The sequence below is a fragment of the Porites lutea genome, chromosome 11 (assembly GCF_958299795.1).
Source record: "Porites lutea chromosome 11, jaPorLute2.1, whole genome shotgun sequence".
NCBI classification, from domain to species: domain Eukaryota; kingdom Metazoa; phylum Cnidaria; class Anthozoa; order Scleractinia; family Poritidae; genus Porites; species Porites lutea.
In genome coordinates, this window is record NC_133211.1 from 18,414,962 (window position 1) to 18,442,637 (window position 27,676).

The window sequence follows — 27,676 nt, forward strand, 5'->3', positions numbered from 1 at the left end:
CAAGGGCTCAACACGAGACACGTGGGCCGCCATTTCTTGAGGTCTTTCTTGTGACTGTGATAAAATGGCGGAGTCAAAGTTTTTCGCCGCCGGAAGCTCAGAGAGTGAGTCCTCGGCTAGTGAAGATGAACAGCCAGTGGTTCAAAAACCAGCGGCTATTATTACCAAGTAAGTGAAAGAGGAAATAAACAATAGCCTTAGAGGGGCCTTAGATATCATCGAGATCGAGACAATCCGACTGGCCTCGTACCATGGATCATTATTTATAAGCAAGTCTTTACTCTGAAGTGTTATAAACAGTTACGACTTCATTTGAAGACGCCACAGGTTATATCTTATTGGCGAGTAGAACATTTTGCGGCCTCTAAGTCTTTTTTGTAGTTTAAAAAGGCCAAGCTAGAACAACTTAAAGGGGTAAAGTCTGTCTACCATTCACAAACTTATAAATAAGCGACGTTTGATCCGGAAATTTAGACTAACATCACAGTCATCACACATGCTCCCATTATGTCAAAACTTCAGAATACCTGGTCACTGAATGTTTCCCAATAACTCCTGCTACTACTCTTACTGGCTCAGTCAATTTCAAGCGTGCCCATCCCCCCCCCCCCCCCCCCGGGCATAATGCAGGACAGAGGAGATCTTGAAATAACTATAGCAAAGATATTGGCATTATGTTAGATGAAATGAAGTATGGGATAGCATGAGTTCAAAATTTGGCAAAGTTCATCAGACGAACTACTCCAACCGCAGTAGCAGTACATTTATGTATTTAGTTAATTTCAAATTCACCGACTATGGGACTATGGACCACGGTAGCAGTAATTTACCCCGCTTAGTCAATTTCAAATTCACTGACGTGTCTACAGACTGTGGTCACAATAGGTTTACATACTTAGTCAATTTTAAATTCATCGACTACGGACTATATGGACCTCAGTAGCAGTACATTTGCACACCAATTTCCTTTTCACCCACTGCAGACCATGGTAGCAGTACATTAAACACAAACATTTATGGCTAGGTATTCTGAAGTTGCTCCCACATTATAACTGTAAATTTTGATGTGCAAATTCCTTTTCTACCAAAATAAAGTATATCATTCTATATGGTTAATAGAGTTCTAAAGTGATGATGTCATAAAAATTAAATTTGTGAAATTATGGGATTTGTCAAGATATTCTGAAAGAACAACGTCCAAGATGCCTACTTGCCAAAAATTAGCATTTCGGAGCAAATTGCCTCTGAGATATTAGCCCATTCATGCTCTGATGACTCCATACAAATCCTTCTAAATTTGACTTGGGTCTAAACTTCTTCTTCTTCTTCTCAGTCCCTGCCGCCATTCTTGATCAGTCTTATTGTCTGATTTTATCTCTAGCTGTAATTGGACACTCAAATAGTGTGGATCCAGTATTGCTTTTCTTAGAGAAAGTTGACTATGTTGCAGTTCTCAGTGGTTTTGGCTTGGAAATATAATGTATTAGTTTGTAAACCTTGCGTGCATACCTTTTAATAAACAGAGTAATGGTTTATGAAAGCTCAATAGGAATTGTAATTTTTGCTTTAACTCTTTTTCCAGGGCCTTTGTCTTCAGTGATGATGAAGAAGAGACCAAGAGGGTTGTAAGAAGCCAAAAGGATAAACGGTAACAGCCCATTCTTTTTTTTTAACATTTTTAACATTCATGGTTTAACTTAGGCCAGGTAAATTTATAAGAAATACATGAAAATAGTTTTGTTATAAATTATGTTGATGGAAGAAATGGTACTAGTGCCACAAAATAGTTATGACACCTCATGGGCGTGGTAAAGGAATATATTAGTATGACAGTGTAGGAAATGTGAGTAAGGGGCTTTTGAAAAAAATTGTCTGTAATAAATAAATAAATTCTCTTACTGACGGCATGAATAAAGTTACATTGTAATTCTTGATTGTAAAAAAAGGGTTTATTTTGTGTACAACACGTACATAATTATGTTCAAAATAAAATTTCTCTTCACCACTGTACACAGGTGTTGCTTTTTCATATTAGTTTTATTCTATTATTAATCCTTAGTTTGATTTATATTTTTTTTAATCATTAAAATGTTGTCAGAGTGCAGAGTGCAAATAATATGATTTATGTCATGACAGCTTAGCTTTTGTTAAGACTCGGATTGAAATTAAATTGCAGATTTGAAGAGTTAACTAACTCCATCAAACAGCTGAAGAATCATAAAAAAATAAAGGATATTTCTAAAGTCCTGACAGGTTTGTGTGACTTTTTTTTCCAGTATAAACAGTTGAAAAAATACCGTGAGTTTCATTCTTGAACTTGGAATTGAATACTACCTGTATGTGTAGTCTAAAACTCCACAAAAATAATAGCATTGAAGCTTTTGGGCTGTGGAGATGGAGCTCATGAAGTGCCCACCATCACTTGTTGTAATGTCACTGAATACTCATGAGTCACATGACCGTGAGATGCAGTTGAAAGCTTCAGAGTTGAACTGTCGAGACTAGAGTTAGTACTTAATGTACACTGTACATATACTGTTGTTGTTGTGATCTCTGTGTGAGATGCATGCATAAACCTAAATGTCATCATCTATCAACTTCCATTGTAATATTACTAGAGGGTTTATACATTATTTATATGAAAAGTCACCAAATAGATTGTATGTATAATAAAGCTTTCAGTATATTATGGTGCAAATCTTTTTGCCTTGAAAATTTCACAGTAGTTCTTTTGACCCCCACTCCCAGCCATGGGCAAGAATAATTTTTTCCACTTCGTTCACTTCCCAGTGAGTAGAAGAGCACACTTTCCATGGGTATAGACTCTGTCAGACTGCGATGGGATATTTGATCTGGTGATTTGCCACTTTTCATGCCTCCTTAACTGACAGTTGCCTCCTTCTGACAAGTGACACCATTTCACATGCTTTTTCCTGTAAACAAACAGCTAGCGTATTCACTGCTGTTTGAACACTAATTGACAAGGAAGAAATTAAGCTTGAGGCACATTTGTAATTAGTCTGAATTTATCATTTGAAGTACATTGTAAAAAGTTCAAAGAACCAAGATTTATCCAAAAATGTCATCTTTAGTGGTCATTCTATTACATTTATGGAAGTATTAATTATTTGTTCTTTTCTCTTTCAAAGAATTCGAGAATCTTGGAAAAGCATTTTCCAAAGCAAAAGCTGTGGTTGATAAGGAAGGTATTCCACAGTTTTATATTCGTGGTTTGGCCGAGCTGGAAGATTTTGTAAAAGAGGTAATGTAACAAAAAATGATGCCATTTAAACTTCCAAAGCTTAATAGCCCTTTCCCCTTTGTAAGGGTCATTCACAGGATCCATTTCTCACATGGTAAGAGCAGTGACTTTTGTGGCTTTACCAGAAAGGTTACAGCTGTACATATTTATTAGTGTTCATGATCAAATGTGGAAGACAGAATTAATTTTGAAGTTATCATTTTCAAGCAAAATTGACACAAAGTTACCCTAAATTTCAAAGCACATTCCTGTTGATTTTTGCCTTCAATTTGATGTTCAGGTGCTCTTACATGTAAATGACTATAGTAAAAATGAACAGGGAAAAAAAGCTCATGAACAAAAAACAGAAACAGAGATTCAGGGTTAGTGACAATAAGCCTTTGAACAACTAGGCCCAGAGTATAATTTTCTTGGTACATCTGTATGGGTTAATCATAATTTTAGGAACTTGGTATGAAGTACTGTACACCTCAACAACATTACAGTGGTTTAATCTCAAATCCCTGCAATCCCTAACTGTGACTTACGTGATTTTCAAGTTAAAATGTTAACATTGTTTATTTTGTATAAAAAAGTTTAAGGGTTGGTTTATTTGCAGCATGCATTGGCATGGCCATTGCATTGGCTTGTTGGAGGTTTTATTGTTTTATTAGTTTTAATTTTAAAAAAATTCTAACAACAACAATGTTATTAGTGTTTTCAGTTGGAATGAAAATTAGTATTTCGGTTTCATTTTTTCACCAGAACTGGGAGGATACTGAAGGTCGTAAGAAGCTGACCAAAATAAATGCCAGGGTGAGTATGTGCAGTACAACTTATACCTTCAGCTTGAAGATCAAGATTCTAACAAGCCTTTCATTTTTATGTAGTGGTTTTTAAATCGGCGGCTTTCTTATAGAATGAAATTGTACTGTTTTGCAACACTACCTTAAAGTTTTCCTCCCTACACCTTAATTTCTTTCTGCAAGAGGCTTTATTAAGATATGGCTGTGCCCTGACCATTCCTGCCCCAGTTCTTTTTAGTGGGAATATTGCTAAAACTATTTTTTGTACTTGATTGACTCGCTAAACATAACATGACTTGTCATCTGAAACAGGCTTTGGCTACGTTGAGACAGAAGTTGAGGAAATACAATAAGGATTTTGAAGGAGAAATCTTGAAGTATCGAGAGGTAAGCTTTGTAAATTATTGCCACTGTCCTATCCAATAGCAGCATTATTAATTTAGATAACCAACACATAAGCACAACGTTCTATCCATTTGCAATCTGACCTCACTTTTAGGCATATCACCCTTAGAAAGCTACCGTAAAATTCCAAAAATAAGCCCCTCCAAATATAAGCCCCCCAATCCGGTAACACAAAAACACTCCGTTAAATCGCCCTCCAACTAAAGCAAAAACGGTAAATTTACTTCCAACTATAAGGCTAGCCCAATCGATTTTGAAACGCAACTTTCCATCGGTAGATAAGCCCCTCCGAATATAAGCCACTTCAAAAATAAGCCCCTAAAAAAGGGCCTTTGAAAAAATATAAGCCTCAGGGCTTATTTTCGGAATTTTACGGTATGTTATGTACTGCACTGTATTGTATTAAGGTAAAATTCAATATTATTGTTGTCTGTGATTATACTTTTTTTTTTCATAACAGAATCCTGTAGCATCAGGGGAGTCAGACCAAGGAGAGTCAGGTGAGATTTTGGAGACATGTGAATGACATGATTTTAGTAAAATAATCAGTCATTTTATGGATGAATTACATCAATCAACAATAGATGACGTTGGGTGTACAGTAGATGCTCTAGTGGATTGTAAGAGATGAATATAATATATCCATGGCAACCAGTGAGCGGCAACCACCACCGTCACATTGACCAAATAGATCAGTGGATTATTAAACACAGTATAAACTTTAATACTTGAGTGGGGTGGGGGGGGAGGAATGGGGAAGTAAATAAGTAACTTAGATGCGAAACAGTTAATTGCAACTTGATCTGTAAAGTCCTCAAGCCCTTCAACTTACCTGGGCTTCCCCCACAGAATGAGAGCTGGTGCCAACATTGTTTTGAGTTTAACTTCGCCTTAATTACATTTAGCCTCATTTTATTCTCAGAAGAGTTTAAAAGCAGGTTATTCACAGAGAATTTCGTTGTATCATGCTGCACGTATTGCAAACTTCAAAGGGATTTTGGTTTTTTTTGTTCTGTCAATCATTGTAGTGAAGGCGGGACTAACGCAAATCACAATGTAATGTGCTCACCCAACCTGGCTGAGAATGACTCTAGACTGCTCAAGTATAGTGAAGGAAATCGTGATAGTGAGTGGATTTTTCGTCACAGGAAGGAGGCAGACGTTGCTTTATTATTGCAAATGACAAGAATAAGAAAGATCAGAAAAATCTGTGAAGCCAACTTAACTAGTCGATTATTGCCTGAAACAGGACGATCACAACCTTGAAACACAAAACAAACTTGAAACATGAAACAAACAAAACGGATCGAAATCTACCAAACACGAATCACAAACCAAGACCTTGAACTCATGCAAACAAACATGTGTTTCCTAAGAGGTCTGTTAAGATGATTGACGGAACAGAAAAACTGCAAATTCCTTTGAAGTTTGCAAAACGCACAACAGGATACAAAGAATTTCACTGCAATACTCTAACAGTCAATAGTTTTTCGTATTTACTTTTTTTAAAGTAAAGAATAAGAATAATATAGCAACTAGATAAAGAGCGAGTGTGTGCATTTTGTCACCATGTGTGAATTCCAATATTTAATCCTACGGATGATTCAAAAATATTCTTTACCACTAATGCAACTCAAATAACGCACAAAGGAAGTATGAACTGATGGAATAGCAAACACAAAATCTAGCCATGTCATTTCCATACATTTTTAGAATAACTGACCATATTAAATATCCTGTTTAACGTTTTTGAAAAGCCCTTAGAACAATCAGCATCAAATTCCTCCTTGTCATAACAACTCTTTATAAAACAGAGTGGTCACAAGAATAAAGTAGACGTTCATGAATTAAATCAATACTGTAACAACTCTTTACTGCTTGTGTACGAAATGTATTGAGGCATCATATGAGAATTTATACTTTTATTTTAAGGTTACGCATTAGTGCACGCACAAAAATGATTGAAATGTCCTTATGGACAGACATACATACAGACAGGCATACAGACGGACACACGGACGGACACTGTAGCAAGGACTCTGACATAGTGCTTTACCTGCTTAAAGCCAGGAAGCACAAAAAGTTTATGCTATATTGTGTGCCTTAAACACCAGTAGGTCTAACAGGAAAAGGCCGTTCAGAGTGCAAAAAAAGTCAGTTTTACAGCTTGCCATTCGGGAAAGCTGTAGCTAGCAAGCACTAGTCCACAAGTCATTTCAACTAGCCCCCAAACCCTTTTTGATTAGCAGGATTGACTACAATCCTTCTGTAATTTGAATTTCCCAAAAAACAGCACTTGCCTGTCAGGCAAGTTAAGAACAAAAATCACTCGCCCGATAGCAAAATCCACTAGCCCTGGGCTATTGGACACAACGTTCTTTGCACACTGCCTTTATTAAAGTGACTGTGTACTTGTTCAGACTTTGTCATAAGTTTTGATCTTAATTTTAATTACTCTTTTAGATGATGACAATGATGATGATGATGACGATGATGATCTTAGGAGATCCAGTGACCTGTCAAGAAAGAAGATTTCAACAGATAAAAGCAAAGCTCCTAAGCCAACTGATGTAAGTACTCGTACTCATAAGTAGTTATAAGTTTTTACATCTCAGCATGTCATACACAGCACCAAAAAATTATAGCCTGAACCACTGAAGGAACTAAACTTCTGGTTAGTCCATCTGCGAAACCGCACCAAAATCTGTGTTCTGGGACTCTACCTGTGTACCCAGATTTGAGTATGTTCCATGATTGGCCTGTTAAAAAACCTTTTGTTGATTTGCAAATCAGGTTGAAGAAAAAAATTCAAAATACATTTTTGGTAATTTGTTGAGTCTGTTGGGGCCCAGAACAAGGATGTGGGCACGTCTTCACAGATCACTAACCAGGATTAGATTAGGTCTGTGACACAGGCTACAAAAATGAGTACTACACTAGAAGTTCTCATTGATGTTGGGGAGAGAGTATGCTAGATTTGTCTCTTAACGGCTTTGGCAACCTTGCCTAACCTATAGATTCACTTTTTGTGATGTGTTGCCTACAGTTGTTCACTCTTCCTTCCTACTGCAGCTACAACAATATTGAAGAGGACTAGTCCACCCAATGTTATTATTGGAACTTTTTTAGGTTGCAGATGACGATGATGATGATGATGATGACAGTATTGACTGGGAGAGCAGCGATACTGAGTCATCTTCAAGTGACAGTGATATTGGTGGTGAAGGGGGTCCCCAGCAACTCAAAGCCTGGATGTTTCTTAAAAAGTAAGTCTGTCTCCTCTCTGAACATCAGCATTACTGTCAGTAAGTACTCTTTAGGAGATTTTTAACTACAATGGGTGACAAAATTAGTTGCGACACTTCGCCCTGAAGGGGCATTCTGACGCTTTACTGACTTCCAGAAGGAAAAGTAAAGGTTTTCCTCCCCCATCTCCTCCATGCAATGTTGTGCCGCTGTTCGAGCTACCTATAGAAAATAACAAACACCCTGACTTTGAAAGGAAGGAAGGGGGTAGGGGTGTGGATTCTTTTCTTCCCTGTAGTTACCCTATATGAGTACAATGTCTCAACAGTTTTGTCGCTAATTGTAGGTATTAGAGATAGGGTTAGGATGAGTGTAGGACTTGAATCTAATATTGGCTGTAGGCTGTAGCATACATGTAGACCCTGCAAGAGCATAACTTTGTCTTTCAGGGGGGATGTTAGTATGCAACAGAAATTCTGAAACAAATGTTGTTAATGTCAGAAATATTTTTCTTGGCAGTGATGTTTTGTTTGTTTCATACAATTTTGTGTGTTTGTGTGTTTTTTTCCTCCTACAAATGTCATGTTTTAGTAATTCAATTCCTCTTTTTGAATCCTGATTTTTTTGTCGTGTTTGTTTTTTTCTTATGGTTTCCCTGTTTAAAAAGCAAGACACCCATAATAGGGGTACATTGGTCTGCCAGCTTGCTTGACAATTTGTCATGCTGCACCAAAATTATCCTAGCCTACCACACAGATGTTCTTAGGGCTTCGTCAAGCATTCCTTGCTGATTGTGTGACAAGCCAAAAGAGGGTCTCCCAAGCAAAACTCCCAGCATGAATGTTGTTTTCATTCCAGGAAATGACCCGTCTGCTCCTGTCAAAAACAAAACGAGTGTACTGAGCGGATGGGCAACAAGACAACAATTTTCCTGTGGCGATTGTGGGAGGGCGTTGTTTTGCAGCTCCCTCACAGGCTAACTACATCATCGAATACTGTATAAAGATAGTCATTCCGAGAAGATATAGGGCCAATAGCTCCAGGCAATAAGTTTGTGTTTGTTTCAAACCGCTTTCCAAATCTGTCGGCAGAAGACCTGAAATGACCCGCCTATCCCTGCAAAAATTGCCCTATTGAAGTGGGAATGGGATGGGAGTTTTCTTTTCTGTTTTTAAGCCCCCTTGAATAAAAGCCCCTCCATAATAAACCCTTCTAAAGCTCCTTATGAAGAATAAATTCAGGGCTTATCAATGGCAGTTTTCAGTATAGCACTTAAAATGACCTACTTTTTGTTCTTATTTTTTACATTTTTTTGATAAAGGGAGAAAACCGGTGATGAAAAAGTGAGACAAAAGAAAAAAGTCAAAGAAAAAAAGACCACTAAAGTGAAAGTCAAGGATATCGCAGATGATGGTGGTGGCTGGACTGAAGTGAAAGGTTCATCTTCTACTGTAAGTAAAAAGACTTGCCCCTTTGCAGTGTCATTCTTAACATAGGTTCTCATTAAAGTTATACCTTTCTGTATTCAAATGATGCTTTAATTAGGAAAAAGCCAAGCAGCTCTTCTCAAAGGATACAGAAATTACCCATGAAGTTGTGCTGAAAAAACTACATGAGATTCTGGCTGCCAGGGGCAAAAAGGTTAGTGTTTTTTTTTTTCTTTTTGTTCCATTCCTTACCTCTTCCATTCTAGAAGCAATGTTAATTGAGATATTCCTACATGGATTAGACTGTCGTAAGTATTTTTAATAATGGTTGACGGATTGAGTGTTTTAATGCCCGAATAGCTTGGTTCCTAACAAGGATTGGCATCTCACTCTATTGATTGTCCTATAAGACCAAGCAGTGATGTTTCTTCATTATTTGCATACCCTTTCAACACCATCACATTGATGTTTGGCGTTGGCCATGATTGTTCTCTGGTATCCCAAGCCAATAATCATTGTTTATATTGTTTACCATTCCTTAATGATCTCAGAACTCTTCACACTGAAAAGCTTTACCTATTCTGCCTGTAAGTTATGAAGAGTGCATGTACCATTATTAAATTTGTTTTTTATCAGGGTACAGATCGTACAGACCAGATAGATTTCCTTAAGCAACTGAGGGTGATTTCAGACAATGCAAAGCTGGGTAGGTAGACTCTTGGCAGATGTGTTAGTTTCATTTAAGTTATCACTCTGCTAAAACAGCTTCTTTTCCACAAAGAAAGGATTAACCCTTGCACGAGTAACTCCTCAGTTCCTCTGGCATTCTGGCATTTTGTGAGCAGGGGCCTGTTTCTCAAAAGGCCCGGTAACTATGTTTTCTATTGTAGCATAGTTCTGTTAGTCAGGTCTCTTAAGGTCAGGATCGTTACAGAGTTGACAAAAGCACCAAACTTTGCACAGCGATAGCTTATTGTAGTCTCATGAATATTAGAGGGGGTGCCCAATGCAAATATGCCACTGAAGCGTGCTTAACAGGATTTAATTATTGTAAATTTCACCTACTGGGGTCCCTGTGGTGTTTTGATTGAAAATTGTTATTTAATACCTTAAATCACTCAGAATGCTCTTCTCATGTTGTGAACAACAATTTCACTCGAACATCTAGCATTCCCATTCATTATTAGCTTATTGATTGCATAATTAAGTTGATTATTACTGTGCCCTTAAAGCAAGTCCACAGTCCGCCCACATTTTCATAAGTCATTTCTAAGATGGCCTCGTCTTTGCTTCAAAACTTGCAAGTACTCAGCTTCTGGGGTTCTCTTCTCCTTTTCTATTGTATTTCAATTAAAGGAGGCCTTATTGTGTGGCTTAAGCCTTATTTATCAAGTATTACTTGTCATTACACGTCACTTTAAGCCAAAGAAAGCGTATGGCATAGCGATTCACAAACAAAATTTCAGAAAAAAGAAATTGTCAAAAAGTCTGTTGTATCACATATTATCAGGGATTTATGACAGCTGTTCTTGAAGAGCAAATAACGAAATGACGGAACCCAAAATAGTTCTTTCCTAGGGAGGTAATTAATTTTTCAGCTTAACATAGGCCTGGATGCCTTTCAGTCTCTCTTTATCTGCTGGACGCACGTGCATGTTTTGACAGAGAAGCAAGCATCGTGGCACAAGTCATATCATTTACAATTCCAGAAGTTTGTCTACGCTTTACAAAGCAAAAACAAACAAAAAAGAATCTGGTCTCATAAACGAAAAAAAGAAACAAATTAGCCCAAGCTTGAAAAAACAGCACAGTTTATTATGAAGCCTCTACATTTGGCACTGAAGCTTTCATGTCCAAAAATAATAACAGCTTATCAAGTCGCAAAAGTGAGACTCAAGTGGTACAAGATTGACTCAAATGATAAATGGTGAATGGTTTAACTGCTGAAACTGTAGAAAGGGAGCCGGGCTAACTTTTAGGGCCTGTTTACATGGAGGAGAGACACCCCAGGTAGGCATGGTAACCCACTTAGGTGGGGTAACCCGCCTGCCCATATAATCTCTCATTTTAATTTGATCACGTTTACATGATAGGTGGGGTGACCCTTCAAGGTGGGTAGCCCGGTCTACCACACCAGGAAACCCTCTCAGCTGAGGTCAAATTTTGCCATGTCAACGTTTCAAAGTGAGGTAACCCAGGCTAGTCGGGCTTGGATTCGTGATACATCAAATTCGCGCAAAATTCACTTTTGCGCTGGGTGGCTTCACATAATTATTAAAGGTAAAAATAGAAAGCCACAACACTGAAGGTTGCAGCAAAAGCAGCAAGTGAACGTAGACGTAGTTTGCCAGCAGTTTTTTGTTTCCTTGCTTAGTGACCATTCAATAATCTTGAGAAACTGCACCCCAGGATGGCGGGGTTGTAAGATTGCATGTAAAGGAGGGTTATTTTTTACCCCACCTAGGCAGGTTACCTCACCTACCTGGGGTCTCCCACCTTTGTCTTTGGAACCGTGAAACTGGTAATAAACGGTATACCTAACCCGGGACTAGCTGTGATACTACTTCAATCTTCAAGAACGTCAGCATGGCAGCCAAAGGAGCCATTATATCAGTGTAACACAAGTATTAGATTGCAGTTGTTTCATGCGTCTCGTTTTGTGACTTTTTTTGTGTTCGTTTTTGTTACCATCTCTAAATTTCAATCATGTTCAAAACACCTCTACTAACAAAATATTTCGTAAACCTCTTTAAAATGATATTCAGCAATAAAAGCAAGGTGTGACCAGGAGCCGATTTCAAGGCTCCTGGTGTGGCAACATAGGCATGAGTGAATGCAAAGTTTTGCGGTATTTAATCTGTCAGAGATCCGTTTGAGTGGTCGAAGTTGGGGCTGATGGGCTTCTTTATCATGACCACTCCATCATTATAAGGGACCAGGCCATAATTATTGTTGACCCTTGCCTTTTTTTGGTATTTTCTTTAATTTTCCACAGCATTATTTTGTGAAAAGTTGGTGACTGAATTGCTCTTGAGGAATTCATGATCGTAAGATTTCGTAACCACAAGGTATTCGCCTAATTGCATCAAACAAATTGCATTCATTTTCATAAATGATGCATCATTGGTTGGCTAAAAGAGGCCTTGTTCCTGTAAATTTCAGCTCTTCTGAAGTTAGTTTGTTTGTAAAATGTAACGCAAACTTTCCTTTTTTTGAAAGATCGTATAGACCTCTGGTGCAAGGACTCTGAACTGAATGAGCCGCTTACAGGTGTCTAGGCATGCAGGGACCTCATACACTTCTTTTTAAATGCAAATGTGTAAAAAATAAAGAGTGTTAAAAATTCCTGGAGAGGCATGTTTTACAACCTCATCCCCAGGGCTTAATAACAAGGTAGAAAAAGGTAAAGCGACCATATTTTACGTCAATAAGTCATGACAGTAATAATAACTGATAAGCTTGAGGTCGACGGTGTGCTCCTTTTACCCCCTCCCTCATTAATGTTCCGTTTTAAGGGTATTTAAAGCTAGTCAAAGCTACACAGAAAGGAGAGAAGTTGAAATAAGGATGTGTTGACACCGGGGATCGAACTCAGGACCTCGCTCACTGAAGGCTGCGCCTTAACCAACTGTGCTACCCTTGCTCCCCCTTTTTCCCCCTGAGGACAAGGTTGACATGTTTTAATCATTATCTCAAGGAAAGGGTTACCAACGAAGCGAATTATAATCTAATCTTAGCTGCACAATTACAAAGTGGGCACATTGTCAGTTACTGTTCATGAGGTCGTTCATGTGGCATGTTAAAATTTAACGATTCTGTCGTTTAGGATGTTATGCATTTGGGTTTTATGTTATTGTATGACATCTTTGAAAGCTGGCTTTGTGATGCGTTTAAATTGATATGTAATGATGTTATCACTGACAAGTCTTAGTAGAAATGCCGTGTCCAAACTCGACGAAATACCGATACCAAATTTTATGATTGGTCACGTTTTACTTAAAGCTGTATCCATCTCGCGAGTTTGCCACCTCAAGCATGTATGCACCAGAAATCAACTTTAGACATCGGGAGAAAACATGAGAAGACCTTTTATTGATCGGTAGACCGATTGAAAAGCCCGGTCATTACCATTAAGTCTAAAGTCTAACTTTTATTAACCTGTTTAGCTTACTATGGTTCGTGCTGCACATTGTATTAACCTGTATTAGACTGGAGAGTGAAATTGAATGGTACTGCAATACCGTGAACGATCTTATTTTACCGAATACCGTAAACGAAAAGGATGAAAAACCGCATACCGCAGGGCTAGATGATACCGCAATACCTCATATTAAAATCAAAATTACCGAAATACCGCTTGAAAAAAAGCTCAATACCACAATACCGTAAACCCGCATGTCCCCCTCCGCACAGTGAACAAGGCCACACTTACCATGTGGAGACTGGGCACTAGTCAGTATTATGTACATGTAAAACTATTTTGAATAGTGTAACAACAACTAAACATTACCAAATTAAAAACTTAAAAATTTGGAACAAATGTTTTTTAGCCAAATCAAACAAGAAGAGTACTTGCCACAGGGGACCCAATCTGCTATTATAGGTGAAAGTTAACCCCCCTTTTATCTGTAATTAGGACCATTTGTAACGGGCACCCCCTCCAGTATTAATCGGTAGGTGCTAAGGAAGCTCTGTGCCAAATTTGACACTTTTGTCACGTCTGTAACGATCCGGCCTATATTTTGTACCAAGAGACTTGACTATGTAGCTCACACACCAATCAATTTTCTTGGTTTTAAACTGATAGTTTCATTGTATTATTTTCAAAATTATTTAAACTTTGATCTTGAATACCAGCATGGCAAACATAGCACAGCTGTCCAGGCCCAAAAAGTTATAGGACTTCGATAAATGCACAACAAGAGAAGTCAGATTCATATTTTGGTGCTCATCTTTTTAGGTGCTGGCATGACAGTGAAACTGCTTTTCAATATCAATTCATCGATCTTTGACTACAATCCTAATGTGGCAACCTGTATGAAAGCAGAGATGTGGCAAGAGTGAGTAGAAGCAACTTTCCTTGGCTCCATTTGTCTTTCCTTGTACTCCTCTCACAGTAATCTGTTCATGTTGTCCTTCAGCAGCATAATTAAAAATATAAAACTGTTCTAGTGAGGCCTTAAACTGCTGTTTAGAAAAACTAGAATCCAAAATCCAAGAACGTCATCATCAGGGATGAGAAAATATTCAGCGTGCACTATGTATATGCAAAGAAGGTGTAGGGTGACATGTGTAAAAGATGTGATGTATGTTTGAAAGCTACAGAAATAAACTGTGAATGGAATACAACGTTCTAGTGAAGGAATTTCTCCAGACAAAGGACCTCTAGTTCCACCCCCCACCCCCCCCCCCCCCCCCCACCTATGATGTGTATTGTTCGTTACATCTATATTTGTACAGTGGTACAGTGGAACGTCAATTTGACCAGAGGACTGGGAAAATTTGGTCACAACAACATGGTTTTTAAATATCCAGGTTCCGTTTTCTTAAAGTTATTACTATTACTGGGGTAAGGAAATTCATTCATTACTCCAAGGCCTTCAATATGTAGAGGTTCATCATATCAAAGCTCCACTGTACCTGGGCATTATTTACCCTAGGCCAGTAGTATGATTATCAACTTGTCATCTTCTATTGCAGGTGTTTGAATCAAATTGAGGAATTGTTGGACATCCTGATTGAAAATCAAGATCAGTTGACTGTGGGTGAAAACATCTCCGAAGAATCTGAGAATGTTGAAGTAAGTTGAACAACTGTGTTACTGTAGTATTTAGGAGGAGCCATCTCTTAGATCAAAAAACACCCTCATATCTGGCACAACTGTGCAACCCACAAAAGCCACCACAAAAAAAGGGAAAAAAAAGAAACAGGCACGTGTCTCTCACACTGAAAATTTCAGAAGAAAAGAAACAAATGGAAAGGGAGGGGGAGAAGAAAAACTGGCTGAATGAAACCTTGTAGCAAAAATGCTACACAAAGAAAGCTCAAACCACCAGCGTCTTATGTCACATAAACTGCACTGTATCATCCACTTTTCTGTAGCACAATTTTCGGGATACCTACATGTGTATCTGTTCTTTGTTTGTTTGTTGTGCTTTGTATTGTTAAACTTGGACTGTTGCTAATAAGTTGTATATATTTTTTATTTTTGTCCTTTCAAAATTAGAATGCAGATCAACCAATCAAAGTGCGAGGGTGCCCTCTGGTCATTGTAGAACGTATGGATGATGAGTTTACAAAGATGCTTCAAGGCTGTGATTGCCATTCCACTGAATATGTCACAAGGTACGTACCATTGCTTGAAATATTTGGCAAAATATTGAGACGCTGCTCAATAATTGCTTATTATTTAAAAGAGGCTGGACAGAGCAAAAAGGAGAGCTCCCTCCCCTCATCCCAATTTTTGTGAAGAGGCCTCTTTGAAGAAGAGGTCTGAGTGTGTGTGTAAGGGGGAGGGGGGGGGGGGGGGGAAGGACCTAAATTGAATCATTCTGGACTGATGCTAGAGATGTGTTTGCTGTATGCAGGGATGTCACTGGCTGAAAAAGAGCTTACCATTGGCTCAAGTTGCTCTGGAAAACAGAAAGACATATGGGAATTTTTGAAGGTGCAGTTGAGTGAAATAGCCAGCTTGACTGATACTGATAGAAAAATGCCTTCTCAGTCTTTCCTTAGCTACATCCCTGTGTATGTATACATTTTTTTTCACTTTGATCGTGTTAGATTGAGAGATGAAGAAAAAGTTTGTGCTATCATTACTAAGTTACAAGGATACGTGGAGTTAAATGGCTCAAGATCCGAAATTTGCAGAGTGTATTTGCGACATATTGAGCATCTGTACTACAAGGTAAATAACAATGTGTTTAATAAATATCAAGACACCTTAATTTGTTAAAAAAAGACAATGATTACAGTGTTTGTTTTCAGGAAACACCAACAGCAAACAACTCTTGCATTTAATACATGTAGAGTAGTTTAGTTAAAATACAAAAACTTTCTACCTTCAACTTGTGTTATTTTTTCCATTCATCTCAATTTTTACTAAGTGGCAGAAGTAACATTTTAGTAAAAAGCCATAACTTACCAGAAGAAAAATAAGGTTACCTTGGAAGTTCAGTGTCAGACCCACCCCACCCATCAAGACAAATGGCAAGCTCAAACTTGAATCGTGGATTATCAATAGACAAAATTGATCCCTTTAGAGGGGCAAGTCAGTGGCTCTAACACCTTGTGAGTGAATGGACTCTGTTGAAAGAAACTGTTATGAATAATGATTGTTTTTGTTTGAGGTTGACTCTGATACAAAGGAAGAGAAAGAAAAAGAGTCTGCAGGTTAGTACCTATTGGTATTAATTCCAGTATTGTGATCATATAAGAGGTGATCTTTTCACAATATAGAGTATCACAGGGGCAAGAGCACTCACCTCCCAACAGTTTGGCCTGGGTTTGAATCCCAGAGGAAAGGCCTCAATGCGAGCATTAAGTTTGTTGGTGGAAATTGTTGACTCTCCAGGAAGTTTCTCTCTGGTCACTCTGGTTTTTGCTTCTTTAAAGCTAGCGTCTTCCTGATTTCAGTTTGGTTAGGAAAATGCTTGATGAAGAGCCAAACTATGACAAGGCATTTCCAAAGTTGATTCCTTGGGAATTTAAGAATTTGATACATGTAGCAAAAGCAGGTGTTGTAGTGATGTTCAAATTTTCCTCTATTCCCACAGTTTAGTGGATTGAAGTACTACCACCAACTTGCGTCTTGGCTTAGTCCTCTCTCATCATATATGTATAGTACAAAAGACTAGTTTACTGATATACCTTACTATTGTGCACCAGTGGAATGGTTGATTGATTGACTGATTCATTGATTTTCTTTCCTTTAAATGACATTAGATGATGAAGAAAAGTGTACAGAGAAAAGTGAACTTAAAGAAAAGCAAGAAAGTCAAAGGTCATCAGAAAAGGTTGATCAAATGTGCAAGTTCATATACTCACGTGATACATCTGACCGCATTCGAACCAGAGCCATGCTTTGCCATGTATATCATTATGCTTTACATGATCGCTGGTTTGAGGCACGTGATCTGATGCTGATGTCACATCTTCAGGAAACTATACAACATTCTGATATCCCAACACAGGTTTGCTTGGCATATTGTCTGTTTTCCTTATAATCATGTGGAAATGATAGAAATAGAATAGAAAGGCTTATCTTCTGCCACTACCTTCTACATGATCAGTGATAAGTGTTAATAGAGAAATGTACTGCAGTAATATTCTTGTGTAGGAAAATTGGCTATCCTAAAGGAATTGTAAGAAAGAATATGCAGTTAATCATAATGCCAGTTTGTAGATACACCCAATTGCAAAAATGTTGTCATAGAAAAATGAAAAAAGGAAAAAGCTAAATAGCAATTAATTAGGCTAAAAAGCCTAGTGAATTCTTTTGCAGCATCCGCACATGGACACTGTATTTACCTGTTAAAAATTGGTATTGTTTTGAAGCTGAAAAGTGATTTTTCAGTGGGGAAATGCAACATGTGTAAATGAATCCACGCTGAGAATGAGGCTTAATTAGCCTAATTAATTCCTATGAGGCTTTTTCCTTTTTTAATTTTTCTAAGACAACGTTATTACAATTAGGTGTATGTTTCTTGAGGCCAGTTATCTCACATCAACTAACAGTCAGTTGATTAATCCAAATGTAATTTTTTCAATGCAACCCGACAGTTTTTAACCCTTTCTTTAAAGCAAATCCACTGAGCTATCTGACCTAAAAGAGAGCTCTACATCTAAAACCCATTGTAAACTTTTAAGCATACCAGTTATAGAGTGTTTTCACGTGACGTCACCTCGGCCATATTGGTGTCCCAAAACAATGAAACGGCGGCCATGTTGGTGTCCCAAACCAATCCCAAACCAATCCTCTGGGAGTTAATTAGCCTTTCTGACGTCCTCATTAGCATGTGCAAAATACAAAAGAATTCTTACTTTCAAGCAAGGTCAGAAAGGCTAATTAGCGTACATATAAAAGAATAGGCCATTTCCGAGTTCCAAAAAAATCTCACTTTCAAAGTGAGGCTAAGTGCGAAGCCGTTGATTTGAAAATGATTTTTAATTATGATGCAAATAAAACTCATTTTCACAACAAAAGTTTCACACTTAGCATCGTTTTGAAAGTGAGATTTTTTGGAATTCGGAAATGGCCCATTTGTTAATAGGCTGCCATTATGAAAAAGGTCTATAAAGCCTTTTGTGCTTTTGTCTTTACCCTACTTGGCTTGAACAAACTACAATCAGGAATAGCTAACATTTTTACTGCTGCCCTTTTAATAAGGGTTTTACATTGTATTATAACAATGGATAAACTTTTTCTGAGGCAGAGGTATATGTCCACATGTTTCTAAAAAGCTCAGTTTGTGTAGTTCTGAGCTTAGTGTTATACATGTGGTAGATAAAGCAGCAGATCAAATGGCACTGGCTAATCTTGTGTTGAGGTTACTTAGTTGTCAAACTGTTGCATGTTTCAAGAGAGTTGGCCACAGATCTCTCACATATCTGTAGCCTTAGTAGAGAAGCATACATTACACTAGTATGTAATAAGCTCTGAAGCTCAAAGACTGAATCCGTTTGCATCTGAACCTTTTTGCTTGAAAAGAAACAGGGTTTGAGGCTATTCAAACCAGTTTTGGGAAGCATTTAGACCAAAAATAGCCAAATTGTCCTAAACTGCATGCAAATGAAGTTAAATTCAAGAGAAACAATAATTGTCTTCTTCCAGCTGCAAAAATGCTGCCATGTGGGTTTTAGCATGCCAGATACAAAAATTTAGCATTTTGAGAAAAAAACATAGAGCAAGCTTGATCAATGTCTTTGTTTGTTTGCTTTTTTTTCTGTCCATTCATTTCATTTCTCTTCCTAATCCCCACAACCTTTTTAACTAGGTTTCTTTCCTGTAGGAACAAATTTGGCAATAATTCCTTAGAACGTGGAATTGCCAATGGAATGTCCATTCAAATTCACCAGTCATTATTATGAATTTTTTGTTTTGACTGCATCTCTCAGTAAAATTTGGATTTGTTGTGAAATCTCTCTTTGTCCAGTTGTGCTTCAAAGTTGAAAGTCGATGACATCACAAGTGGTACAAGAACTATTCAAATTAAGTTACCGGTATTTTATTAAATGCTCAAACTAAGTGGCAGAAAAAATTATGGTGTGCCATTTTTTTTATGGGGCTGTGATATTTAATAATTGTTACTTTCAATAGAAACCTAAGTAATTCCAACTGCATTATTCTCTCATTAGATTCTGTACAACAGAACCATGGTTCAACTGGGCCTGTGTGCCTTTAGGCATGGCATGATCAAAGATGCCCACAATGCTTTGCACGATGTGCAGTCTAGTGGAAGAGCAAAGGAACTTCTCGCACAGGTATCTAGTTCAAGCCTTGTCTTTTGACCAGTAGAATGTCAATAACATTATTAGTAATCAGAACACAGTTAAGTGGTGGTTGACTTTCTTAGTGGTAATGGTAACGCTGCAGATGAGAGGACAATACTGTATTCACTTTGCATGATACTTTAATGTATGTAGTAAGCTTGATTGTCAACATACAAGGATGCCAGTACTGCTTGTCACTATGAGTCTATTGTGTAATGTGATTTACATTAACTGATTTTCTCCACACTCAAAAACTCTATCGTAGTGAACTTTGTCACTGCAGATTTTTGCTAAATTGGCCTTTTCTTTAAATAATGATGGTGACAAGGTCTTTTATGTCATGGACAATTATTAATCCAGATACACAGAAGAATGCAGTGTGGTAGGGTAAATTTATATTTAGGGTCTTTCATGAAGAAGAAAACCTGTCTTAATGGCATGAAAAATTGTACCAATGTACATTCCTTTTCCCTTTAAGGGTCTGATGCAGCAAAGGCAGTATGAAAGAACTCCAGAACAAGAAAAGATTGAGAAGAGAAGACAGGTATTTGAAACACCAAAAATTGTCTTTTATGTTCTCTTCTTTTGAAAATTATTTTTATATTAATATTGTTTAGTCACTCATCTTGTCAACAAAGTCCTTTATTTCATAAACGTTTTATACCAAAAACTAGCCTCCGTGCTTTTTGTTCATCCTTAAATTACGTTATCAGTGAAATCACTTTATTATGAATTGAGCAGCTCTCTGTGAATCAGCTTCAGGGCATGCATTATTTCAACTTATACAATATCTTTTCTTCCTGTGAGTTTGAGACCTGGCAAGAAGCAGTAACTCCATTCTGATGAAGTGAATTCCCCATAGGTTACAGTCAACTCTCCCTTAAAGGACACCTCTATAAGATGGACACCTCACTAAAATGGACACCGAGAGTTGGTCCCTGAATTTCTTTACTGCCTTTATTTGACTCTCTTTAAGACAGACACCTCTCTAATAAGTACACATATTGCCAGTCCCAAAGGTGTCAGTCTTATAGGAAGTTGGCTGTACTTGTACTTCAACACAGTCAAAAAGTTAAAGCTCAAATGATTTCTCTTTTCTCAATACCAGGTGCCATTCCACATGCACATAAACCTGGAGCTTCTGGAGTGTGTTTACTTGACTTCAGCAATGTTAATAGAAATCCCATGGATGGCTGGTAAGTCTGTAGCATAAGGATCCTGCTCAATTTTGGCTCGGCTATCAGCTACCTAGCCGGAATTTCATCCGATTACTTAGGGTCTTTATTACTCCCTCAGTAACGCCTGAATCGACCGGCCGTTGATGCCGTCCAGTGACGTCACTCATTACCCGAAAACTGGGTAGTGATTTTGATTGGTTGATTGTCTAAACATTCGCATAATTATGATTAACTATCAAAAAGTTTACCGGGATTGTTGCTTGATATTCAGCGGATGGCATCCCTGGCATTCTTTCTTGTAGTTCAAACATTTCAATAAGCTTTATCTTTATCTTAAATAGCAAAATTGCCCTTGTCTTGGAAACTGAAATGCTAAATTGAACTGCGAATGAAGAATCATTTCGGAGAGTCGGTAGGTTTTTCATTTAGAGCCGCTATGTGGTTTCGACGGCCGGTGATTTTGTTTACGTGAAGTTTTCTGAGATCAATGTTATAATTCGACCTTCTTGCTATTTTCACCGTCAAGTGTAATGATTCTGGTAGCTTTTCTTTCTTGTTTCCTTGTTTTTTTTCTTCGTTAAGGACCAAATAGCTTCTTTTCAATTAAAGCACATCTTTGTGTTTTTGAACTAAGTGTTCCGTGTGTGTGTTTATTTCATTGCGTGATTGCGACCGAGTTTGATTATAGAATTCAGTACAACCGGTTCAGAGTTGTACTGCATGCAGTTGATAGTTTGAACGTTAAACATGAATTACGATCGAAAAAAATAAAGCAGTTCTGTATCATGCAGACATTTCCAAACGATATTTATCGGTTTGCCACTTGAAAATCGTGTTTTACTTTTTGCATGAATTAAAGCAAAGGTCAAGGAGTAGTGATGTCACTGGACGGCATTAATGGCCGGTCGATTCAGACGTTACTAAGGGAGTAATAACGACTCGAAGTAATCGGATGAAATTCAGGCTATCAGCTGCCGACAAATTCCACCAAGCACTGTGGCCTAGCTGGGAATTGTTTTCACCTGTGCAAAGCACTCGTTCACAGTCAGTGCCATTGACCCAGTATTCACTTACTGTCCAATAATCAAAAGGGTGCTTGGACGTAAGACTGGGATTTGAGCACTCGGGCTTTAATTCAGTCACCTCTTGAAAAAATGTGACTCTACTTATTAACCGTCCTATTTTCTTTTTAGCTCATGCCTATGATTACAGACCTCGTATTTTCAGCAAGAGCTTCCACTACCAGTTACGGCAAAGTGAAAAGCAAACTCTAGTTGGTTAGTAAAATGATAATTTATCTATAGCTTGCATTTGTTTGTGAAAAAATAGAGTTGAGATGAAGTCACCTTGTGAAAAATAAGGTCATTATTTTTATTTTTACACCGTCTAGTTTATTTTATGCAAAATTTGAGGCCTGTTTTTGTTATTGGCTGATTTAGCAACAGAGCGGGAACGTCAGTTGACGACGGCGCGCGCAAATTAAACAACTGGCTTGACCAATGGCAGAGCGGCAAATTGGGCAGCGGAAGTCGTGTTTAGTCCTTTCCGCGCGCTTTCCCATCGTCAACTGACGTTCCCGTCCTGTTGCTAAATCAGCCTATTGTTTTGGTAATATAGGTCCTCCAGAGAGCATGCGTGAACACGTAGTAGCTGCATCCAAAGCTATGAAGAAAGGAGACTGGAAACAGTGCAGTGAATACATCTTAGCTGTTAAGGTAACTGAAGTAAACATGACACAAATATTCACAGACAGACAGACATGTAACATTATGTTTGTTGCAGAAAGCAACACTGTCGTGTGAAGTCTTGTCCACATGTCTGTTGTCTGTTTATAGGTAGCCATTATGACATCTGAAGGGGGATTTTGAAGTTATCGCTATAGTCTCTCCTTACAGATAACCCACCCAACCCAGGAAAGGTTGGCCACACCACCCGGATGTACATCCCCTACTCTTTTCAACCAGAGGTGTGGGTTTTTTTACATCCCACAAAAACCATATAAGTGAAAGTGCTTTGAGACAGGACCTACGGTTTTTCGTCCTTGTCCGAGAAGATTAGAAAGTCTAAGTGTTTGCAGATGTCATTAAAAAGGCAGCACTTTCTTGTCAGTTATTTAAAGACCCTGAGTGTTGGTCCAGCCGGGCTTTAAACCCCCAATTTCCTGCTCAGGAGACTAGGGCTTTCCCAGCTGAACTAGCCAGGCAGTGGTTAGGTAGACAGGCAGATTCTGGTTTTAAATTCTGTTACATGTGTTTTATTCTATCTCTGTCAGGTGTGGAAGTTATTCCGGAATACTGAACAAGTTCAAGAGATGTTAACAAGGTATTAAACACCTCCCCCGCTACTTCGTTTGTACCAAATAAGCTACATAACTTAGTTGCTGGAATATTTCCTTCCTCTCACTGCCTGTTGGCTGCATTTAGTGCTCTTTTAATCGGAGCCAGAATTGGTATGAAGCAGGGTTCGCAAATACGCCATATTTGGCGTATTTTACGCCAAAATTGTTCAGATGACTCCACTGAGGTTACGGAAGGAGTCACTTCGACTCGCTCCCTGTTTGTTACCGAAAATTTCTGGACTTCGACTCCAGAAATTTTCGGTAACAAACACAGTTTTTTCCTTATCTTTTTCGCAACAAATACGATTTACGTTAATTGTAAACGTTGTAAACCTTAATTAAATCATCAAAATTAAAGAATTATACTGCACGACAAAACAGGAAGAGGGTAAATTACGATCAAAGTTTACTCGATGACCGCCATCATGGATTTGAGCTTTCCAGGTCAGCGGACCGCCACAGCTACTTTGTGTATCCCTAACGATAGTGTATACATGCCATGACCACGTGCTGGAAAGTCTGAAAATGGCTTTTTTCGTTGTGATACTTGACTCCAAATATTCCAAAATGACTCCAAAATTTGTGAAGCAGAAGTCACAGTGACTCTGCTCATCAATAAAATTTGCAAACCCTGGTATGAAGTTACCGGTGTAACTCTTTGATATTTGGGTTCTAACAGAAGAGGAATCAGTGACTCAGAGACATGGAGGTTAAAAAGACCTAACCAACAGTTGGTTGGTTACGAAAAGCAGCAAACCTGTTTTATAGACTGTAGCAGCTCTTTAATCCCTTTTTTTTTAACTATTAAAATATAGGAAAATTCAAGAGGAAAGCCTGAGAACATACCTGTTCACCTACAACAGTGTCTATGATTCATTGAGGTAAATGCTTTATCTTAACTTTTTTGTCAATTCTACAGTATGTTGATGAAAAAGATATATTTTTTATTTATAAAAACAGACCTAATTGCTGACTTTGAAAAATAAAAGAAAAAATTTGTTCAAAAAATTCCCCCCCGCCACCTCCTTCTAGGGCCAGACTTGTTTAACACATGTATACGTGCCACACTTGAAGGTTGAAATGCCCTGACAAAAAAAGTGAGAAAAACATTCCTCCCGTATTATTGTAGACATACGAGAGGATTTGTACAAAACTCCACTTTTAATAAAGAAAACGACTCGACTCGATTACATTTTTGTGCTCGCACGAAATCACGTAATCATGTTTCCCAAAGTTCCACTACAGAATATTGGGCCATCTTGGTACTTCAGTGTGCCATTGAATTATACATTGAATGGTGAAGCACAACACAAGAGACGCAGTTAGGTTTCAATTGGAACGTAAATATAAAGTGGGCCTGTGTTCTTTAATATAAATGATGTCTGTTCTAGGTATAGTATGACTTTCCGTGGCTTTGGAGATCGTTGAATAGTTTCACCTTATCTTAAAAATGACTGTGTGATATGGGCTTTAAAACTGTATTTATCACTCAAACAGTTTTACATCTCTCATCAGTTATTGCATGTTAGGGAATTTACGTCTGACTTGCGTGTTAATTAAACCTTTTGTTGCTTTTATCATTTTGCAGTTTGTTTACATTGGCCGAGATGTTCGGTTTACCTCCTGCCGTTGTACACAGCACCATCAGCAAGATGATCATCAATGAGGAATTACAGGTTTGTATGGATTATTGCTTGCTTGGAAGGACATTGTTCTACCAAAACGTGTCTATGTATTTCTTGTATTATTGGTGACATTATCAAGTGCCGTGGTGTTACAGAATACTAAATGCTACTAGATATCTATTTTGGCAAGTACACCGTTGGAGCCGGAACAGAGTGTACATCTCAGAAATATTCAATAGTATAGACAGTCGCAGAAAATTACTGAAGACAGCAGCGACAATTTCGGGTGTCTGTTGTTAAGAGATAAAAGAGGCTCATCTGTACCACTGCACGAAAAATTTGATTTACACCACATTTACTCAGTGCAAATATGGTGCTAAAAAGTGCAAACTACACAAAGGGTAAAGAAGGTAAATATCTCCTTTGCCCTCGAATTTATAACCCCATGTAAGCTGGTATGCAATTGCGGTATTTACCATCTTTGCCTTTGATTTCCTACTCGCTTGCACTTTCTGTACCATATTTGCCCCGAGCAAATCTGTGTAAATCTATTTTTAGTGCAGTGTCCATTCTTTTGGTTGTACCGGTTGTTCCTCGTCACTTCCAAGATGGACCTTGAAACTTGTTCGTTATTATAATTATAATGATTGGTCACTCTTTTAAAGAGTGAATCGTTTATCAAGGGTTACACCTTCCTCTTGCAGGCCTCCTGGGATGAGCCAACACAAACAGTTATAATGCACAGAGGAGCGGAACCTTCTCTTCTCCAGAGTATGGCACTACAGCTAGCTGATAAGGTAACTAATTTACATTCTGTAAAGTGGAGTTACGGTCAAGTCTCCCGAAACCAGAGTTATCTCGCCCGAAATTTTTATCTTGCTAAACAGCATCCTATAACAACTTGGTCACGTTGTTTCACCTCGTCAAGGCTAAAAGAACAAGATATATATGCCTCATTTATCGCGCTTCTTTCGTCTCATCAAGGCTTAAAGATCGAGATATACTGCACACTTATCGCGCTTTTTTTAGTTTTTGAGGTCTGTGGTTACATTCACCGTTTTCACGTAGACTTAAGGGTCTGTTTACATGGAGTGGGGAACCCCGGTCTAGTGGGGTTAGTTTCTTTTGTTTCGCTCTGGGGACATAAAACAAGAGAAACCTACCCACTAGACCGGGGTCCCCCACTCCATGTAAACAGGGTCTTAAATGCATCTTGTTTACCCCCACAATTTTGTATAACCATTGTTACCAATTTCTCCTGGGTATTACAGCTGTCCCAAGAGAAATCGAAGACGATGGTTATGCAAAATTTTGGGGGACGAACAAGGTGCATTATGGTGTATGGGAAAATAGTGAATTGTATCATTTGTGTTTATTACTCAACAACGCTATTTAGGGATTTTAGGTAGTTACTTGGTGTTTGCGGACGAGTGCAATCACCAAATGACGTCATACAAAAGATTGAAAAGACAGTGAACAGTACCCACACCACAACACAAAAGCCAACCAGCAACAGATCCCACAACACCAACTTTGGGTTTTAAGCCCCGTGCAAACGGACGCAACGTTGTTGGCCAACAACTCCCAACATTTTTGGATGTTACATGTTGCGTCCGTTTGCACATTCTGTTGCATGTTGTTGAATGTTGTTGCGCAAAGTTTGAAACCGGTCAAACTATTCAGCCAACAACTCCCGTACCTGTACTCCTGTACCGTGATCGCCGAAGCGTGGCGCAACAATGTTGGATCCGTTTGCACAGCTCTTCCAACATTGTTGGGGCCACGCACGCTCATTACGCATGAGTTACAAAGACTTATAGGTTGTATCCTTCCCACGATGCACTGCAGGTCCCAACATTGTTGGGAGTTGTTGCATCCGTATGCACACCACTGCCAACACGTACGAAACAACTCCCAACATTGTTGGCGCAACAATGTTGGGAGTTGTTGCGTCCGTTTGCACTCAGCCTTACGCTGATTAAAGAAGGGTTCAGGGTGATTTGATACTTGGTTCCTTTTCATGTAGGTCAGCACACTGGTAGAAAACAATGAACGTATTTACGACACAAGGCACGGAGGATTTGTTCAATTCAAGGATAGGCAAGGTACGGACCTAATTAGGCTTGTCTTTGTACGGAAAATACTGGCTTTAAAACACATCTCTAGAAACCAACTTGCACACTATCTCGAATTCTGTTGCCTGATTGGCTAATGTACCCCATTATTCATTTCAGTAGCGAGGAGTGATCCGGCCTTTTAAGTAAAAACAAACAATGGCAAATTTCTTCAACAATTTATTTTTGCGATGTTTCTGATGATGAAGCGGATAAACTAATCAATAATGCTATCTCTAAAAATAACTAAAGCTGTTACAAACGACGGAATGAAAATTCTTAATGGTACAAAGTGCATATATTACTAATTTCTTTGTGAAAAACAAACAACGCTTTCGGGAGTTGAATTTGTGTAAACAAAGGCTTTTTTACATGCTTTCATCAAGACTTTGTGTAGAGTTGAAGGCAGTATGCTACTTAGTTTCCACTAAAACAATTAGGCTGCTCGCTCTCCTTTTCTACGAGTGAAATAGTCAACGAGGCGAGTACTTACTCAGAGGACTCAAGCTATTCGTCTGATTATTGTTAGATAGTTCTCGTTCCATTGTAAGCTTTGCTCCACTGAGATTTCATTTGCTAAAAAGAAATGTTAAATCTCCTCTTTAGGTCAAGGCAGGTATCGTCGTCAAAATCAGCAGCATTTTGACAGACAAGACAGGCCTGAAAAACAGGACAGAGGGGATCGGTACAATTGGCAAGAGAGATATGGACGGCAATATGACAGATCTTACCAGCAACAGCAATCACAAGCATCTTACTGATATAAAAACACCAGTCAATAAACCTTGGGAACTCCTGAAATATT

General features: G+C 38.3%; 1 protein-coding gene across 2 annotated transcripts; it reads left to right on the top strand.

Moving 5' to 3' along the window:
- Positions 1–15: 15 nt before the first annotated feature.
- Positions 16–27,672, top strand: LOC140951400 (eukaryotic translation initiation factor 3 subunit C-like). 2 transcript variants are annotated; one of them, XM_073400639.1, is made up of 29 exons: positions 16–168; positions 1,583–1,648; positions 2,177–2,253; positions 3,150–3,262; positions 4,007–4,057; positions 4,360–4,434; positions 4,913–4,952; positions 6,916–7,022; positions 7,582–7,718; positions 9,020–9,149; positions 9,244–9,339; positions 9,762–9,831; positions 14,086–14,185; positions 14,826–14,925; positions 15,352–15,470; positions 15,909–16,032; positions 16,475–16,517; positions 17,070–17,317; positions 19,482–19,607; positions 20,095–20,160; positions 20,725–20,812; positions 21,988–22,071; positions 22,412–22,509; positions 23,067–23,116; positions 23,948–24,013; positions 24,721–24,808; positions 25,462–25,554; positions 26,784–26,862; positions 27,478–27,672. In XM_073400639.1, exons 1-29 carry the CDS (start codon positions 65–67, stop codon positions 27,630–27,632), a joined length of 2,793 nt encoding a protein of 930 aa, XP_073256740.1. In that variant the 5' UTR covers positions 16–64; the 3' UTR covers positions 27,633–27,672. The 2 variants fall into 2 exon arrangements, with proteins under 2 accessions (XP_073256740.1, XP_073256742.1); XM_073400641.1 differs by lacking the exon at positions 23,948–24,013.
- The last annotated feature ends 4 nt before the right edge of the window (positions 27,673–27,676 follow it).

Coding starts and splice junctions, on each gene's coding strand:
- LOC140951400 (XM_073400639.1), top strand. CDS start 65: ATGGCGGAGTCAAAGTTTTTCGCCGCCGGAAGCTCAGAGAGTGAGTCC. Junction 9,832..14,085: donor TTCAGACAATGCAAAGCTGG/GTAGGTAGACTC, acceptor TCATCTTTTTAG/GTGCTGGCATGACAGTGAAA. Junction 16,033..16,474: donor TTGAGCATCTGTACTACAAG/GTAAATAACAAT, acceptor TTTTTGTTTGAG/GTTGACTCTGATACAAAGGA.